The sequence below is a fragment of the Lissotriton vulgaris genome, chromosome 2_1 (genome assembly GCF_964263255.1).
Source record: "Lissotriton vulgaris chromosome 2_1, aLisVul1.2, whole genome shotgun sequence".
Classification (NCBI taxonomy): Eukaryota; Metazoa; Chordata; class Amphibia; order Caudata; family Salamandridae; genus Lissotriton; species Lissotriton vulgaris.
In genome coordinates, this window is record NC_141687.1 from 287092377 (window position 1) to 287110060 (window position 17684).

At 49.1% G+C, this 17684-nt stretch overlaps 1 protein-coding gene across 1 annotated transcript in view; it reads right to left on the reverse strand.

Moving 5' to 3' along the window:
* CLTC (clathrin heavy chain) overlaps positions 1 to 17684 on the reverse strand; it is a 972839-nt gene that overhangs the window by 271312 nt on the left and 683843 nt on the right. Inside the window, exon 22 of the mRNA XM_086954957.1 lies at positions 367 to 524. Coding sequence (XP_086811083.1) covers positions 367 to 524 — 158 coding nt within the window. The remainder of the gene's footprint in view (positions 1 to 366; positions 525 to 17684) is intronic.

The following is a 17684-nucleotide window of genomic DNA, read 5'->3' on the forward strand; positions in this document are numbered from 1 at the left end:
GGACTTGCAGAGTTAACTCAACAATGAGCCAATCAACTGTTTCAATTTAAATGCCGCCAATAAGTAATTAAATACAACTTCCCAAAACAAAGTGCATTTGTCTGAACAGGCAGATTTATTACATGGCTTGCAAAATTAAACCTAGAGTTTAACACTTATAAAAGAAGCATCAAGCTTTTTAGCATACTGATGCCACTTGTAATTGCTTGCTTTAATGGTAAAGCTACATAATTTGGGAAGTTTATTTAGGGACGATTGATTATAGATGATTGCATGCAATAAAATGAACCAGTTCAATGTTTGACGACATTAGTCAATGTAAAAATTGCTTTCTAGAGGCTTAGTTAACGTGTAGTTTATACTCACTTGTTGAATGTGGGCATTGTTGGGGCCATTGATAAACTCTTCCAGCTCTGCAAGTCGGTTCGTCTTTGCAAGAGCAAAGATTAATTCAGTTTCTACATATGACTCTCTGGCCTTTTTCCGTGCCATCTGCAGGTATTTCACCAACTCTTCCCAGTTTCCTAATGGGGAAAATATACTGTTAGAATTCATTTGACAGACTAATGAAAAACAAAATGGTTTCTTACCTGTAGGAGTGTTTTTGCGGCTTGAAAACACTTCTGGATTCACATGCTGTGCATTATTAAGCCATCTCTTGGCTGGGTCCAAAATCCTCCAGTATCCTGGTAGTCTTTTGTTTTTTTTGAGGGGGAAGGGGGCAACGAGGGGTTGATGATCCCACTATTTGGTTAATTATCCAGCCTCTACTGATGTCCTACGCCCTCCCGGGAAGCTCCATCGGGTGGTTCAGATTTTTTTTCTTGCCCTCTCATCTTTTAGGGGAGGTGAGCAGGTCATCAGTGAATCCAGAACATTCTTCAAGCTGCAAAACTACTCCTACAACTATCGGGTTTCAACATGAAATGCTGCTCTCCGGTTGGACACCTTTTTCGGGTTTCTTTCTGCGTGCAATACTCAACCCTTGACTGTATTGTTTCTCGATTGCGCATTCCTATCTTCACGTATTGTGCCCATTTTAAACTTCAAGCGAAAAGTCTTGTGTAAGGCCCTTGGGTCCAGCCGTGTCAGAGTACGCAGTAGATGGAACGGAATTCATTCCAATTCCACCCCGGGTGCCACTCTAAGTACCCCCACACCGATCTAAACAACGTGTGCAATTTGTGTTTATCGCCCAAGCACAACGAAGAAAACTGCGAAGCCTGCCGATCGTTCCGGTTGAAAAAGACTCAGTCACCATCGGGCTTGACGTCTCAAAATGTATCTGCAACACGGACTCTGCTCCAGATCTCTACGGAGAAGATGTCGACGAAGAGTTCTTCCAAGCACAGGGAGCCGACGCAGTGGAGGAACACACTTTTGGGGATGGTTTGCATGCGCATCGACTCCATGGTTAGATTGTTTTCCCGCAGAGGGCGAGAATGAAGTTAGTAAGAGTAGAATAGAGATGTCCACGTGATATATCCAAGTAAGGCAGTACTGGAACAGGTACCCAGGGAGGTGGGTAGGCGTATGTGAATCTACAGCTCTACATGCCAAGAACAGATGCATACTGGGTAAGTAGCATTTTCCGTTCGAGGCATGTGAGCTGTAGATCACATGCCTTGCATAGACTATGCAGCAGTAATCTCCTAAAGCGGTAGCTAACCTGTAGCTGTTGCAGAGGTTTGAATTAGTTTACATAGAACTGCCTGGCCTACATTAGCTTGTTGTCTAGCTAACATATCTACACAATAGTGTTTTGTAAACGTGTGTGATGTAGATCATGTGGTTTTACAGATGTCATCTATGGGAATGTTTCCTAATAAAGCCATAGAAGCCCCTAGTTTGCGAGTGGAATGCGCCCTAAGGAGGATTGGTAAAGTTCTCATTGCTTTTGCATAGCAAGTTTGAATGCATTTGACTATCCATCATTCAATACCCGATTTAGTAATTGGTCTGCCTTTGTGTGGTGGAGCAAAAGCGACAAAGTTGTTTAGTTTTACGAAAAGGTTTTGTCCTCTCTATGTAGTAGAGTAATGCTCTTTTAACATCCAAGGTGTGTAGAGCACATTCTGCCACATAATTTGGTTAAGGAAAGAACACAGGTAACTCAACAGATTGGTTGATGTGGAAGGCAAAAACAACTTTAGCTAGAAATTTAAGGTTAGTGCGAAGAACCACTTTGTTTTGGCGTACTTGTAAAAATAGTTCTTCTACGGTTAAAGTCTGAAGCTCACCCACTCTCCTTAGTAATGTTATAGCAATGAGGAAAGCAACTTTCCAAGTGACTAATTGCAGTTCGCATTTATTTAATGGCTCAAGGGTGGACCCATTAGACTGGTAAGGACAATATTAAGATTCCAGACTGGGGCAGGTGGAAGTCTGGGAGGAATAAGTCTTAAGTCCTTCTATGAACGCTTTAATAACAGGCACTCTGAAAAGAGAAAAATGTTATCTATTTTGAAGATAAGAGCCTATTGAAGCGAGGTGTAAACGTATAGAGGTGTACGCTAAATTTGAGCGTTATAAAAGTAGTAACTAGCAAATGATATTTGGAACGGAGGCATCAAGCGGGATGATATGGTTATTACAATAAATAACAAACTGCTTCCATTATGCTGAATAGCAAGTATTTGTATTAGGTCTTCAGATGCCAGATCACAAGGTTGAGAGGTTTGGGATCTGGATGTCTTATCTCTCCATGGCTCTGCAGGAGGAGACTGGATGCGAGATTTCGTTTTTGATGAGGAGCTTCTGAGAGTTCCAACAGGGTAGTGAACCAGGGCTGACGGGCCCAAGTGGGAGCTACCAGGATTAGTGTAAGAAAACTAGTTACTTACCTGTAACTTCAGTTATCCAGTATTGGTATCTTTCATAGATTCACATGCTTAGAATCATCCCCGTAGACGAGGTGGGAGTCTCGCGGTACAATAAAACATATACACTATTGTCATAATAACATTATACCATAGGCTACAGTGTATTTCAAAGTCACTACAATATCCTATCTCAGTCTTTTTGTAAAAAGAACCAAACTTGGAAATCAGCCAATCAGGCAGTAGCATCCCCTAGAACCTTCCCCACAGAGAGGCAAACCCTCAGATTTTCGTAGCACTAGTGACAGTAGTATATCATCATGATAAGGAAAGCCTCTCTGGGGAGGAGGGTGGGTCGCATGTGAATCTATGAAAGATACCAATACTGGATAACTGAAGTTACAGGTAAGTAACTCGTTTTCTTATCCAGTATTGGGGTATCTTTCATAGATTCACATGCTTAGAATCAGAGTAGCTAGCAGTAAGTAATACTTATATACATAGTGGATGGTGGGTATCATAAGAAGTTCAAGAGGAACTATGTCAAACCAATGTAACATATATAAACAGATCTATATTGTCTGTAAAAATAAACCATACATATACCCAATAATGGCAATATGAAATAGAAAATCTTTACAATACCAAAAATAATATATTCTTGCCAACAGGCTTACCTTATCTAAAAAGGTTTCCTAGCACTGCTTGTCCAACTGCTGACTCAGCTTCTGTTGCCAGATCCAGGCAGTAATGCCGAGTGAAAGTATCTACACTTTTCCTGGTCGTAGCTCTGCAAATCTTGTCCAAAGACACCCCAGCAAACAATGCCGTGGATGAGGACATTGCCCTGGTAGAATGAGCTTTCGGCTTGTTTGAAAAAGGACGGCTTGCCTTGCAATGGCAGAACTGAATAGCAGATGCAATCCATTTTGAGATGGTAGTTTTTGAGATTGCTGATCCTTTTTTAGGGCCCCCATATGTGAGAAATAACTGGTCAGATTTTCTGAAGGACACAGTCCGAGATATGTAAAATTTCAGGCATCTTTTGACATTCAAAGTATGCAGAGACCTCTCTGCCGCGGAAGACGGATTGGGGAAGAATGTTCGCAATACTACAGGCTCATTGAGATGAAATGACGTTGAAACTTTAGGTATGAATGAGTGATCAGTTCGTAAAAGGACTTAATCATTAGTGAATTTCAAATAAGGTTGTCGTATAGTAAACGCCTGTAACTCGCTGACTCGTCGGGAAGAGGTGAGTGCCAACAGCAATGCTGTCTTCCATGAGAGATATTTAATATCTGCTTTATGAATGGGTTCAAATGGATGTTTCATAAGCTGCTGTAGCACTACATTTAGCACCTATTCTGGAGGAGGAGCTTTAACAGGAGGAAAAGTCCTTTCAGGAACTGTTTAATGAGACGATTGGAACAAAGTGACTCCAAACCTGAAGACCTTCTGTATGTAGAAATAGTGGCCAAATGCAATTTAACTGAAGCAAACCTTAGACCAGACTTGGAGAGTGATAACAAATAGGGCAGAACCTTATCAGGAGAACATTCCAGTGGATGTAGATTATTTTTAGAACACCAGTTACAGAATCTTTTCCAATTTAAGGCATCGGTTTGCAATGTAGAAGGGGCTCTTGCTTTATCCAGAATGTCTCTGCATTCCTGTGGCAAGTTCAAATCTTTGAAATCTGCGAGTCCAGGAACCAAGCATGGAGTTACAGCTGAGCTGGGCAAGGGTGAAGAATCTGTCCCTCGCTCATCGATAGCAGATTCTGTTGTATCGGAAGGCGAAATGGCTTGCACTTGGAGAGAAGAAGTTCCGTGAACCAGTGCAGACGTGGCCATTTCAGTGCAATTAGAATCATGCAACATGGTTCCTTCTTCATTTTGTGTAAAAGTCTCTGGACTAGAGGAACAGGAGGGAATGCGTAAGCAAAGATTCCTTTCCACCTCATCATGAAGGCGTTCCCCCAGGAACCCTTCTCCGGTTCCCAACTTGCGAAGAAAGGGCACTTGCGGTTGGTCCTGATGGCAAGGAGATCCAGATATGGTTTGCCCCACTTCTGGAAGATGTTGTCCAGCACTGATTGCTCCAGCTCCCATTCGTGGCAGGATTTTGTTGTTCTGCTGAGAGAGTCTGCCCAGGTGTTCTGCGCCCCTGGGAGATGTTCCACCTGGATTGCTATTTTGTTCAAAAGAAGCCACTTCCATATCTTCTGAGCCTCTTGGGACAGAATGTGAGACCTTGTACTACCCTGCTTGTTTAGATAATGCATTCAAGTGGTGTTGTCAGTTCTGATGAGAACTGTTGATCCTTGCAGGCGAGGAAGAAAAGATTGCAGGGCCAGTGAAATTGCCCGAAGTTCCAGAAAATTGATGTGCATTTTCGCCACTGCTGAAGACCACTTTCCTCTTATGCTGAGGTCTTGAAGGTGGGCCCCCCAACCTTCCAGGGAAGCATCTGTGGTGATGATAAAATCTGGAATTGGTGGTTGAAAAGTGAGCTCTACGGAGACATTCTTGGAATTCCCCCGCCAAGAAAGCTTCTCTTTTATAACTGGGGTCACTTGCACTATGTCGTCAAAGAACCCGTGATCTGGAGGCACTGGTTGTCCAGCTGCTCTTGGAGTGGTCTCATTTTTAGCCTCGCCTGAGGCACTAGCAGGATTGCGGACGATAAGATTCCCAGAAAAGATTTGATCATTCTTACTGGAGCAAACTTTCTTTTAAGAAGTTCTGATGCCAGAGAGATAAGGCGGGACATCCTCTCTGCGGACAAGAATGCCTTGTCTTGAATAGTGTCCAATTTTGCTCCCAGAAATTGTATTTGGAGACGGATAAAGGCTTGACTTTTGGGTATTTAGTGAGAGGCCCAGCGAGTGAAACACCTGTAGGCATTTTGTTGTTGCAAGAGAAGCCTGATGAAAGGATGGAGCCTTTATTAGCCAGTCGTCCAGGTATGGGAATAGTTGGACACCTTGCAGCCTGAGATGCACTGCTACCGGAGCTAAGAATTTGATAAAGACTCGTGGAGCCGAACGTAAGCCAAAGAGAAGTACTCTGAATTTGAAGTGCGCACCGGCCACCGTGAATCTTAGAAATCTTCGATTCTTGGGATGAATTGGGATATGAAAGTACGCATCCTGGAGGTCCAGGGTTGTCATGAAATCTGCAAGATCTAGAAGCTGAAGAATCTCCTGGAGTGTTACCATGCGAAAGGATTTCTTCTGAAGGTATTTGTTCAGCATCCGCAAGTCTAAGATTGGCTTCCAATCTCCTGACTTTTTGTTGGTCAGGAAAAAGCGAGAATAGAATCCCTTCCCTATTTGAGAATGAGAAACTGTCTCTCAATCGCCCCTTTTGATAGTATAGCTTTCACCTCTTTCATGAGAAGAGAGATGTGGTGGATTTTTCTTTAGAGGTGGATAAGGAGGGGGAAATTTGGTGAACTCCAGGGTGTGTCCAAATTTTGATATCTAATACCATTTGTCTTTGGCTATTTTCTTCCAATTGTCGAAATGCTGTGAAATGTTTGGAATTTTGAATTGTAGTGGCGAGTCTGGTGCAGGTGCAACAGGATTGTCCCTGCCTTCTGGCAGAATCACTGCCCTAAGATTGACGTCTCTTGCCTTGTTGCCTGTAGGCAGCTGCTGGAGGATTCCTGTAGTTTTGTTGTTGCTGTTGATAATTGTATCCATAACGACCCTGGTTACCTCGTTGCTGATACTTTTGGTAACCCCCACGAAAGGAGTAGGATCCTCTGCCCCTTGCTCCACGAAAGGGCGACTTACGATACTGCAAAGAACCCAACGATATTGCAGTATCTGTGTCCTTTTTTATATCTTGTAGAGCGTCATCTATATGTTTTCCAAACAGGAGGTCGCCATCAAAAGGCATATCAAGGATCTTAGTTTGGATTTCAGGGCAAAATTTGTGGATTTAAGCCAGCCCTGACGTCTTAATGTAGCTCCTCCGGCAAGTTGAAGAAAGCCTAGAGACGCTATTTCCATAGAAATATCTATGATTTCAGAAGCCGATCTTTCTCCTTCCATAAGGATCTTCCTTGCCTCCATTTTTCCTCAGAAGAGAATGTCTCTTTTTTTGAGGAGGAGCGACCGGCTTCATAAGATGACGTTTTCAAGGTCTTACTCATTTTCTCAGGAGGATCTCCAGATCTATCTCTTTTCTTGGAGATGGGGGTGGACACTTGAGAAGTAGCACTTCCTTCACCTTCAGAAACCCATTCAGATGATTTCAACTTCTCCAACCAAACCAGAAGGAGTCCTTCACGATCTTTCAAAGTCTTGGCAAGAAAGGTTCTGCAGATCCTGCAGTCTTTGACTTTGTGTGCTGGGTAGAGGCAATAAATATACTCTTTATGTGGGTCCTCAAAGTGAAGTCTTTTCTTCTGACAGGAAGAACAGGCCAAAAATAAGCTCTTCTTAGAATCAGACATTCTTTTCTCAGGAAGAAAGCTAAATGGAAAAAAATGAGCAAAGAGACTCCCTAACACACGAGCAGCGGTAGAAATCTGAGGGTTTGCCTCTCTGTGGGGAAGGTTCTAGGGGATGCTACTGTCGGATTAGCCGATTTCCAAGTCTGGTTCTTTTTACAAAAAGGCTATTGTAGTGATTTTGCTATACACTGTAGCCTATGGTATAATGTTATGACTATAGTGTATATGTTTTATGGTACCGCAAGACTCCTACCTCATCGGCGGGGATGATTCTAAGCATGTGAATCTATGAAAGATACCCAATACTGGATAAGGGATGTTTGCCTGAGCTTCTGAATCACTAGTGAAATGAGTGGGAGAGGCGGAAAAGCATAAGCAAATATCCCTGACCAGTTCATTCATAGAGCATTGGCTTTGGATAAGGGGTGTGGATACCTGGAGGAGACGTTTGGGCATTTTGTGTGGCAAACAGATCTATGCCTGGGAAGCCCCACATGTGAAAGACCGGACTGAGAACTCGAGGGTGAAGTTCTCACTCATGGATCAGTTGTCGGTCTGCTGAATAGATCTGCGATCTGATCGTTTACTCCTGGGAGGTGTTCTGCCAGGAGATACATTTTTTGATGAATGGCCCATTTCCAAATGGTTTGTGCAAGGAGTGACATTTGGAGAGTGTGTGCGCCCCCCTGTCTTTGTATGTAATACATGGCTGTCATGTTGTCTGTGCGTATTAGAACAGCTTTGCCTACAAGGTGAGTTTGGAAGGCTTTGAGCGCTAGAAAGTCTGCTAGCAGCTTTAGATTTATGTGGAGTTGTTTATCGTTTTGACTCCACAATCCCTGAATTGTGCGAGTTTGGAGATGAGCTCCCCAACCATTGAGTGATGTGTCTGTTAGCACGGTCTGTGGAACTGGGTCGATGAAGTCGCCCCTTGGAAAGGTTCTGTGGATTCCACCACTGCAAAGCGAGGAGTGTGGCCGTCCACCAATACTAGGTCTGTTAATCGACCCCAAGACTTATTCCACGGACGTGCTCAACATTCCAGAAGGGGACATATTTAAAGTCTTGCCTACGGAACTATCATGATACAAGTTGCGATCATTTCTAGTAGCTGCATGAATACCCTAGCTGGTAATGAGTGGTTGGGTTGAAATTTGGAAATGAGTACTTTAATATTGTGGATCCTGGCTGGAGTGTGACAGGCTAGATCCATTTGTGTATCTAGAGTGGCCCCCAAGTACTTTTGCATGTTGGAAGGTTGAAGATGGGACTTCAACAGATTTTCAGAGAATCCAAGGTTGTGCAAAAAGTGTACTGTTCTTGGAGTGTGCTATATGTCATTTGTGAGAGTGCAGGCTTTGATGAGCAAGTTGTCTAAATATGGGAAACCGTGAACCTGTTGTCTTCGCAGATGTGCAGCGACTACTGCCAGGCATTTGGTGAATACTCTGGGAGCTCTGTGAATTAGTAATGTCCCACTAGCACAAACCTGAGGTATTTACGATGAGCTGGATGTATTTGAATATGGAAGAATGCATCCTTTAAGTCCCGAGTGGACATAAAGTTGCCTTGTTGTAACAGAGAAAGAACCTGTTGGTTGGAGAGTGACCATATGGAAGTGATCTGAATGAATGTAAAGGTTTAATTCTCTGAGGTCTAATATAGGTTTGAGAGAAACATCCTTTTTGGGAATTAGAAAGTAATGAGAGTATACACCCGTCTTTTGATATTGTAATGGGACAGGCTGTATAGCCCCCTTTTTCACAAGAGATTGAACCTCTTGTTTGAGTAGGTGTATATGTTCTGGAGATAGTTTGTGTTTTCGTGGTGGAATGTTTGGAGAGTTGTTGGTAAGCTCCAGGCAATAACCAGACTGGAAAATTTGTAAAAACCCATTTGTCTGATGTGATGGTATTCCAGACTGGGAGAAATTGAGTGAGACGTCCGACAGATGTTGGATGATCAGGGGGAAGGGGAGACAAGTCACTGTTTATTTGTGGCTGGGGAAGTACAGGGTGTATTACCTTTCCCTCTTCCTTTTCCATTGTTTCCCCGAAATCCCTTTAGAAAATCACCTCTGGTAGAGGGTGATTGAGTATTGCCTCTATACGAGGTAGAGGACCCATCAGCAGGCATGTTTTTTTAACCTCCCCTGTAAAAGGAGCAAAGAAAGGAACCATTGTTGGATGGTGTCTGTAGTGCTCCCAGTAATTTGGCTACCTCAGTGTCTTTCTTAATTTTTTCTAATTAAGTTTCGACTGCCGGGCCAAATAACAGTTCAATGGAAAATGGTAATTTCAAAATGGATGCTTGAACTTCTGGTTTAAATCCCAATACTCCTAGCCATGCATGGCGTCTAAGTAGGACGCTGGTGTTAATTGTGCGTGAAGGAGTGACTGCTGCGTCAAGAGCACACCTGATGGAAGTATTGGAATTGAACTTCCCTTCCTGGATGATGTCATGAGCTTTCACTTAATCACTTAATGCTCATCATTCAATCATAGTATTTGTAGAGCGTGCTACATACCCGTGATGGTCTCAAGGGGCTAAGGGGGGAGAGGGGTGGGGGGCGGTGAGGCGGAACTCTGCTACTGTTTGAAAAGCCAGGTCTTGAGAAGTCTTCTGAAAGTGAGGAGATCTTCGGTCTGCCATAGGAGGATGGGGAGGGTGTTCCATGTCTTGGCGGCAAGGTGGGAGAATGATCTGCCGCCGGCGGTTACTCTTTGGATGCGGGGGACGGTGGCAAGGGCGAGGTCTGCGGAGCAGGAAGGTGGGGGGTGTAGAGGCTGAGTCAGCTGTTGAGGTACGCTGTTCCAGTGTTGTGCAGTGCCTTGTGTGCGTGGGTGAGGAGTTTGAAGGTTATCCTCTTGTTGAACAAGTTACTTACCTTCGGTAATGATATATCTGTAAGAAACATTAGATAGTGTTAGATTCCTTACCTTAGAATATCCCCAGGCGTCAGTCTGGATCCGGAAACTTTTGCGTAGCAGTACCCCTGCGCGTCGGTAGGCGTCGTCTGCAGGCGTCCCCTGCGGCTCCGCGCCCATCGTCGGCGTCGTGCGCCGTGATGACGTTGCTGGAGTATATAGACGCCGCCTCCGCGCGCTGACGTCAGTTCTTTGTACACAGCTTTTCCGCGCCAGAAAACGCAGAGCCATGAGAGAACCAACACTGGTGCCATATGCAACTAGGGCCCTGAAAGGGATGACCTTAACCCTAGGTATCAGTTCGCAGAACGGGGAGGATGGGTGGGTTCGGTAAGTAATCTAACACTAACTAATGTTTCTTACAGATATATCGTTACCGAAGGTAAGTAACTTGTTCATCTGAAAGAAACACGTTAGTGTTAGATTCCTTACCTTAGAATAGATACCCCAGCAATACCAACCCCGGTGGTGGGTCTGCGAACCAATACATTCCTACACCAGAAAGTCCTGGAGGACAGAACGGCCAAAGAAGCCATCCCTCCGGACTTGACTGTCCAGGCAGTAGTGCCTCGCAAATGTGTGCAGCGAGGCCCACTTGGCCGCCTGGCAAATGTCCTGCAAAGGGACTCCCCGGCCCAGGGCAGTAGTAGCCGCCGTGGCCCGAGTGGAATGGGCCCTCAGCCCAACAGGAGGCTCCTTCCGAGCCAAAGAGTAGCACGCTTTGATGCATAGAACGACCCACCGAGAGATGGTCCGTTTATGTACCGCCTGTCCCTTCTTCGCACCCACGTAGCCAACAAACAGTTGGTCATCCACCCGGAACTGGCGTGTGCGATCCATATAAAATGAAAGCGCACGTTTTGGGTCCAGACGATGGAGCCGCTCTTCATCCTTTGAAGGATGCGGAGGCGGGAAGAAGGAAGGGAGGGTGATGGACTGCCCGATGTGAAAAGCAGAAACTACTTTGGGCAGGAAAGAAGGTCTAGTCCTCAGAACCACCTTGTCAGGATGAATGGACAGGAAAGGAGGTTGGACAGAAAGAGCCTGCAGCTCACTCACTCTCCTGGCAGAGGTGATGGCAACCAGGAAAGCCGTCTTCAAAGTCAGGAGACGAAGAGGGCAAGAATGAAGGGGCTCAAAGGGAGCACACATCAGAAAGGTAAGAACCAGGTTCAAGTCCCACTGAGGCATCACAAACGGAACAGGTGGATACATGTGTGTGATGCCCTTCAAGAATCTCGTTACAATCGGGGACTTGAACAAAGAAGGCTGATCAGGAAGCCTTAGAAAGGCTGAAAGGGCAGAAAGGTAGCCCTTGATAGTGCCCAGAGCAGAGCCCTGCTGGGCAAGAGAAAGAAGAAACAGAAGAACCTCTGAAAGAGGGGCAGAAAGAGGATCCACAGCCTTTGCTGTGCACCATGCCACAAATCTGTTCCACCGACAGGCGTATACCGACTTCGTGGAGGGACGCCTGGCTGCCAGAATTACATCACAGACTTCAGGAGGCAAGTCAAATGGCCTCAACTGCCGCCGCTCAATCTCCAAGCATGGAGGTGGAGACTGGACAGGTTCGGGTGGAGGACCGTCCCCTGCTGCTGCGACAGAAGGTCCTCCTGAAGGGGCAGGCGGATCGGGGGACCGACTGACATGCTGAGTAGCTCGGGATACCAGTACCTTCGAGCCCAGTCCGGAGCCACAAGGATAACTTGGGCCCGGTCGCGCCTGATCTTTTTCAGCACTCTGGGCAGAAGTGGTATAGGCGGAAAAGGCGTATAACAGACCGCAACTCCACTCGCGCCGAAAGGCGTCGCCGTGCGAGTGCCGTCTTGGAAACTCCAACGCGCAGAACTGATGACATTGCGCTTTCTCTTCTGTGGCGAATAGATCTAACCAAGGCTCTCCCCATTGCAGAAAGATGCCTTGCGCCACGTCCGAGTTCAGACGCCATTCGTGATCCATCGAGCACCGGCGGCTGAGTTCGTCCGCCCTGGCGTTCAGAGAGCCTGCCAGGTGTTGAACCGTCAAGGTCACGCCCTGACGTTCCAGCCACTGCCAGAGGCGCAGAGCCTCCTGGCAAAGGGTCCACGACCCCACTCCGCCCTGTTTGTTGCAGTACCACATGGCGGTGGTGTTGTCTGTGAACACCTGCACAACACTCCCGTTGACAAAGGGGAGGAATGCCTTCAGTGCTAGACGAATCACCCGCAGCTCCAACAGGTTGATATGGAGCCGGGACTCCGCCAGAGACCAGATGCCTCTGATCTCTGCCTCTCCCAAGTGGCCACCCCAGCCCTGGAGGGACGCGTCCGTCACGACAACGTGCTCCGGTTGGGGAAGGGAGAGGGATCTGCCTCTGACCCAATCGCGGTCCGTAAGCCACCACTGCAGTTGTCTCGCAGTGCCCTCCGAGATCAAGACGTGGTCGGACAAGTTGCCCCGGTGCTGGGCCCACTGAAACTTCAGGTCCCACTGCAGAGCCCGCATCCGCCACCGGGCGTGATGCACCAGAAGGATGCAGGAAGCCATCAGTCCCAGCAGCCGCAGCGTCAACCTGACCGAAACCCGGGATAGCGGCTGAAAGATGGGAATCAAAGCCTGTATATCCCGGACCCGCCGTTCCGGAGGATAAACCCGAAACTGCGCCGAGTCCAGAACCGCTCCGATGAAAAGGAGCTTTTGAGAGGGACACAGGTGTGATTTCGGCACATTGATGGAGAACCCCAGGTCGTGCAAGAGGTCTGCCGTCATCTGAAGGTGGTGTACGACTGTCTGGGGCGAGCCCGCCTTCAACAACCAGTCGTCTAGGTAGGGGAAGACTGAAACCCCCAACCTGCGCAGATGGGCTGCGACCACCGCCATCACCTTTGTGAACACCCGTGGGGCGCTGGTAAGGCCGAAGGGAAGCACGATAAACTGAAAGTGCTCCTGGCCTACCGTGAACCGCAGGTAACGCCGGTGGGCCGGCAGGACGGGGATGTGAAAATAGGCATCCTGCAAGTCCAACGCTACCATCCAGTCTTGTGGGTCTAGAGCAGCCAAGACCTGAGCTAACGTCAACATCTTGAACTTCTCCTTCCGGAGGAAGCCGTTGACGTTCCTTAGATCCAAGATAGGACGTAGGCCCCCCTTGTCCTTCTTGGGTACCAGAAAGTAGTGGGAATAGCAACCACGCCCTACTTCTGGCCCAGGAACGCGCTCGATGGCCCCCTTGGCCAAGAGGGCCGTAACTTCCTCCTGCAGAAGTGTCAAGTGGTCCCCCGACACACGGTGGTTCTGCGGTGGCATGGCTGGAGGAGTGGTCTCGAAGGGGAGGGAGTAGCCCCTTCGGACGAGTTTCAGCACCCACCTGTCCGACATGATTTTGCGCCAGTGAGCGTGGTGATGGCGAACCCTGCCACCCACTGGCGTCACATGGGGCCGAAAGCATGGACTAGGAGGATTTGGAGGCAGATGCTGCGGGGGGAGGTGTGGCCTGACCCCGCCGTTGACCCCGACCGCCGCCACGGCGGTTTCCACGGCCGCCACCGCGTTGAAAGGATTGTTGCGGTGCGTGGCTGGCAGCACGTGTGGGGACGCCCCTTCCTTGGCCACGAAAGGAGCGAAACGAACCCGTTTGCTGGCGCTGGGTCGAAAGACCCAAGGACTTGGCCCTGACCCTGGAGTCCTTGAAGCGTTCCAGCGCGTGGTCCGCCTTGTCACCAAAGAGGCGACAGCCATCGAACGGCATGTCCATCAAGGCATTCTGGACATCGGCCGAAAAGTTGGCGGATCTCAGCCAGGCGTGGCGACGAATCGCCACCGTCGTTGACATAGCTCTGCCCAGCGAGTCGGTCGTATCAAGACCACACCGTATGGAATATTTAGCTGCGTCTCGGCCCTCAGCCACAGCCTTGCCGAGCTTCGCCCGCACCTCCATGGGGCATTCAGGCAGCACTTCCGCGACCGTGTCCCACACAGAGTGGGTGTAGCGGCCCAAGAGGCATGCGGTGTTGCAAGACCACAGTCCCAGACTCAGGGACGAGAAGACCTCCTTGCCATATTGGTCATACCTCTTGGATTACCGATCGGGCGGGGCCGACGGGAATGCGGACTGGGAGGTAGAGGCCTGGATCACCAGACTCTCGGGAGTGGGATGGGCGGACAGGAATTTGGGGTCGTCCGGACAAGGACGGTGGCGTCTGGCCACGTTCCGATCAACAGGCGAACCTGAAGCGGGCCTGGACCACGTGCCCAACAGAACGTCTGACAAGGCTTCGTTAAACGGCAGCAGAGGCTCCTGTGGGCATGACTGCGGTTTGAAGACCTCAGTGAGGATGTTAGGCCTCACGGCCGCGACGGGGAGCTCAAGGTGTAAGGCCTTGGCAGCCCTCATCAGCACCACTGAATATGCAGCTCCCTCCACCGACTCCACAGAAGGAGGAGAGATAAAACCAGGGTTAGGAGAATCGTCCAGACCACTGGCATCCCCCAAATCACCTGTCCAGTCCGGGTCATACTGGCACTCACGTGACAGAGGGTCCTCAGACCCCTCCCAACCTTCCCCGTATTCTTCATCATCTCCATACTCGGAGTCAACGATGTAGACCGGCTCCTCGGGGTTCACAGGCCCCATCGGCGTCGAACCCGGCGTCGATCGACGCCGGTCCGACTCCGCGTCCGGATTCGGGGAGGGCATGGGGACGGCGCCGCCCGGAGCCGGCGCCGGACCCCCGGCGCCGGCCGAAGCCGGCACAGGAGAACCGGCGCCGCGCGGGGGTGGCGTCGGGGGTAACCCCGATGGAATCGGCGCCGAACCAGCCGGCAGGCCAGCCGGCGTCGACCCCGAAGGCCCTTGCGGCGCCGGGGTCGGAGCCGTCGGCGGCACCGGGCCCGGAGCACCCGATGGCGTCGAGCCAGGGACACCCGACCCGCCAGGGCCCTCGGACGGCAGCACTGGGCCCGAAGGCGCCGTAGGCCCCGTCTGAGAACTGAGCGCTCTCATGGCCATGAGGAACGCCTCAATCTCCTCAGGCGTCGCACCGTGCCCAGGGACCGGAGGGTGTGGGGCAGGCCGCGCCGGCGTCTCACGCGGAGCCGCGGAGTTGGGGTCACCCGAACCCCCGGCCGCGTCGCGACACGAGCGTCGGGGGGAGTCGGGGGTACGATGACGACGCCCCGACTTCTTGTGTTTCTTACCTGATGAGCCTGACGAATGGTGACGACTTCCGGAGCGCTCGACGCGGCTCCGCGACCGCTCCCTCGAACGCTCCCTGGACCTCCGGCCGGACCGAGACCTCTCCTGACGCGGGGCCGACACCCGGAGCTCAAGCAGCTTGCGGGACCGCTCCCGTCTAGCCTTGTTAGTGAGGGCCCGGCAGTCGACGCAGGCGTCCACGTCGTGGTCGGGGCCCAGGCACCGGAGACAGAGTCGGTGATGGTCCGTGACCGACATCGTGCGGTCACACCCGTCACAATTCTTGAAACCGGGCATCCTACCAGGCACAAAAAGAGTAATAGAGTTGAACAAAGTTGGTCAAAAGACCGGAGTACTGCTCTTCAGATCTGCGCTTGCTGGCGCGGAAAAAAGAAGAACTGACGTCAGCGCGCGGAGGCGGCGTCTATATACTCCAGCGACGTCATCACGGCGCACGACGCCGACGACGGACGCGGAGCCGCACGGGACGCCTGCAGACGACGCCTACCGACGCGCAGGGGTACTGCTATGCAAAAGTTTCCGGATCCAGACTGACGCCTGGGGATATTCTAAGGTAAGGAATCTAACACTAACGTGTTTCTTTCAGATGACAGGGAGCCAGTGCAGGTCTCAGGTGGGGTGTGATGTGGCTGCGGCGAGGGATGTCGAGGATCAGGTTTGCAGAGGCATTCTGAATGCGTTGGAGCAGTTTCAGGAGTTTGGCCGAGGCTCCTGCGTAGAAGGCGTTTCTGTAGTCCAGTCTACTGATGACGGGGCCCTGGGTGACTCGCTTCGGTGGGGATCCACTTGAAGATCCTGCGAAGCATGCAGAGGGTGTTGAAGCAGGAGGAGGAAACAGCGTTGGCCTGCTTCGTCATGGAGAGAGTAGAGTTGAGTATTTCAAACGGCGCATCAATTGTGAGAACAGTGAAGTTCAAGTGCTCAGTGATGTATCATGCAGTGATAGAATCGTGACTTATATACAGTGAGGAGAGGAGGGGAGGTTTTTGGTCAGTCAAATCTTCATTAAATAGTTTATACTGTGGGCCACATCCGTTGGTTGTTCCACAGAGACTCTAAGGCTGATCCAAATATTTTCCGTCGACGTTTCAACCCAGTTATGGCCCTATTTGTGGGTCACCGCGGGTCTTCATCAGGACTGTGGGGCAGGGAGGGTGGGGTCTGGTAGGCCGCCTGTTTGGACAAGATTGAATTAAGGTCAGGATTGGATTTTCTATTGTTGTAAGTGTATGGCTTGGCAAGAAAAATGTTAACTCACTTCTGGGTGCCCACGGCGGGTCCTACCCAGGGTGTTGACCGGTTCCCTCGTCTTGTAAGGAGGTCAGGGGTACGAATTCCTCTAAATGTAGTTCTAAAAGAAAACGGGTAAACGAATTAGTGGCCCGTCTATGTCTTATTTTAATTGCAAGTGATGCCTCATTGTTGCTCATCACTCACCTGCTGTCACATAGTTTGATACAGCAAGCTTCAAATTCGAAATCAATCAGATGATCACAGTGTGGAGTCAATCTGCGGGAGAGAAATGCCCTCCATTAGTTAGTTCCCATCACCCTATGGCCGTGCCTACTTCCTGCTCGGTGTGATAACATGTATAAAACTTGTCATCTTAAGGTAGATTACATCGTGTAGAAACACGAGCGCTGTTCTGTGACACTCATCTGCTTTAGTATTATAACGTTTATGAGCTTCGAGGTAGGCAGATTACATCAAGAGGAAACACTAGCGCTATTGTGAGACACTCATCTGCTATGGTATCAAGAGAAATGGTGTTTGCAGCGTATATGTGCTTGGAAGTTGAGTTACAGCTACTCCCATATAAGAGGGAACACTAGAGCTATTGTGAGACACTCATCTGCTATGGAATCAACTTGATTAGAAAAGGTACTCCCGTTCCGTGAGGCCCCCACTATGCTGACACGCTTAGGTTTCTCATTACATGTGAGGAAGCTGTAACTTAACTACAAAGCCCATAGATGTTTTAAATACCATTCTCTTGATACCATTGCAGATGAGTGTCTCACAATAGCGCTAGTGTTCCCGCTTATATGTGAGTAGCTGTTACTCAACTTCCAAGCACATAGACGCTGCAAACACCATTTCTCTTGATACCATAGCAGATGAGTGTCTCACAATAGCGCTAGTGTTTCCTCTTGATGTAATCTATCTACCTCGAAGCTCAAACATTATAATACTAATGCAGATGAGTGTCACAGAACAGCGCTAGTGTTTCCACATGATGTAATCTACCTTAAGATGACAAGTTTCATACATGATATC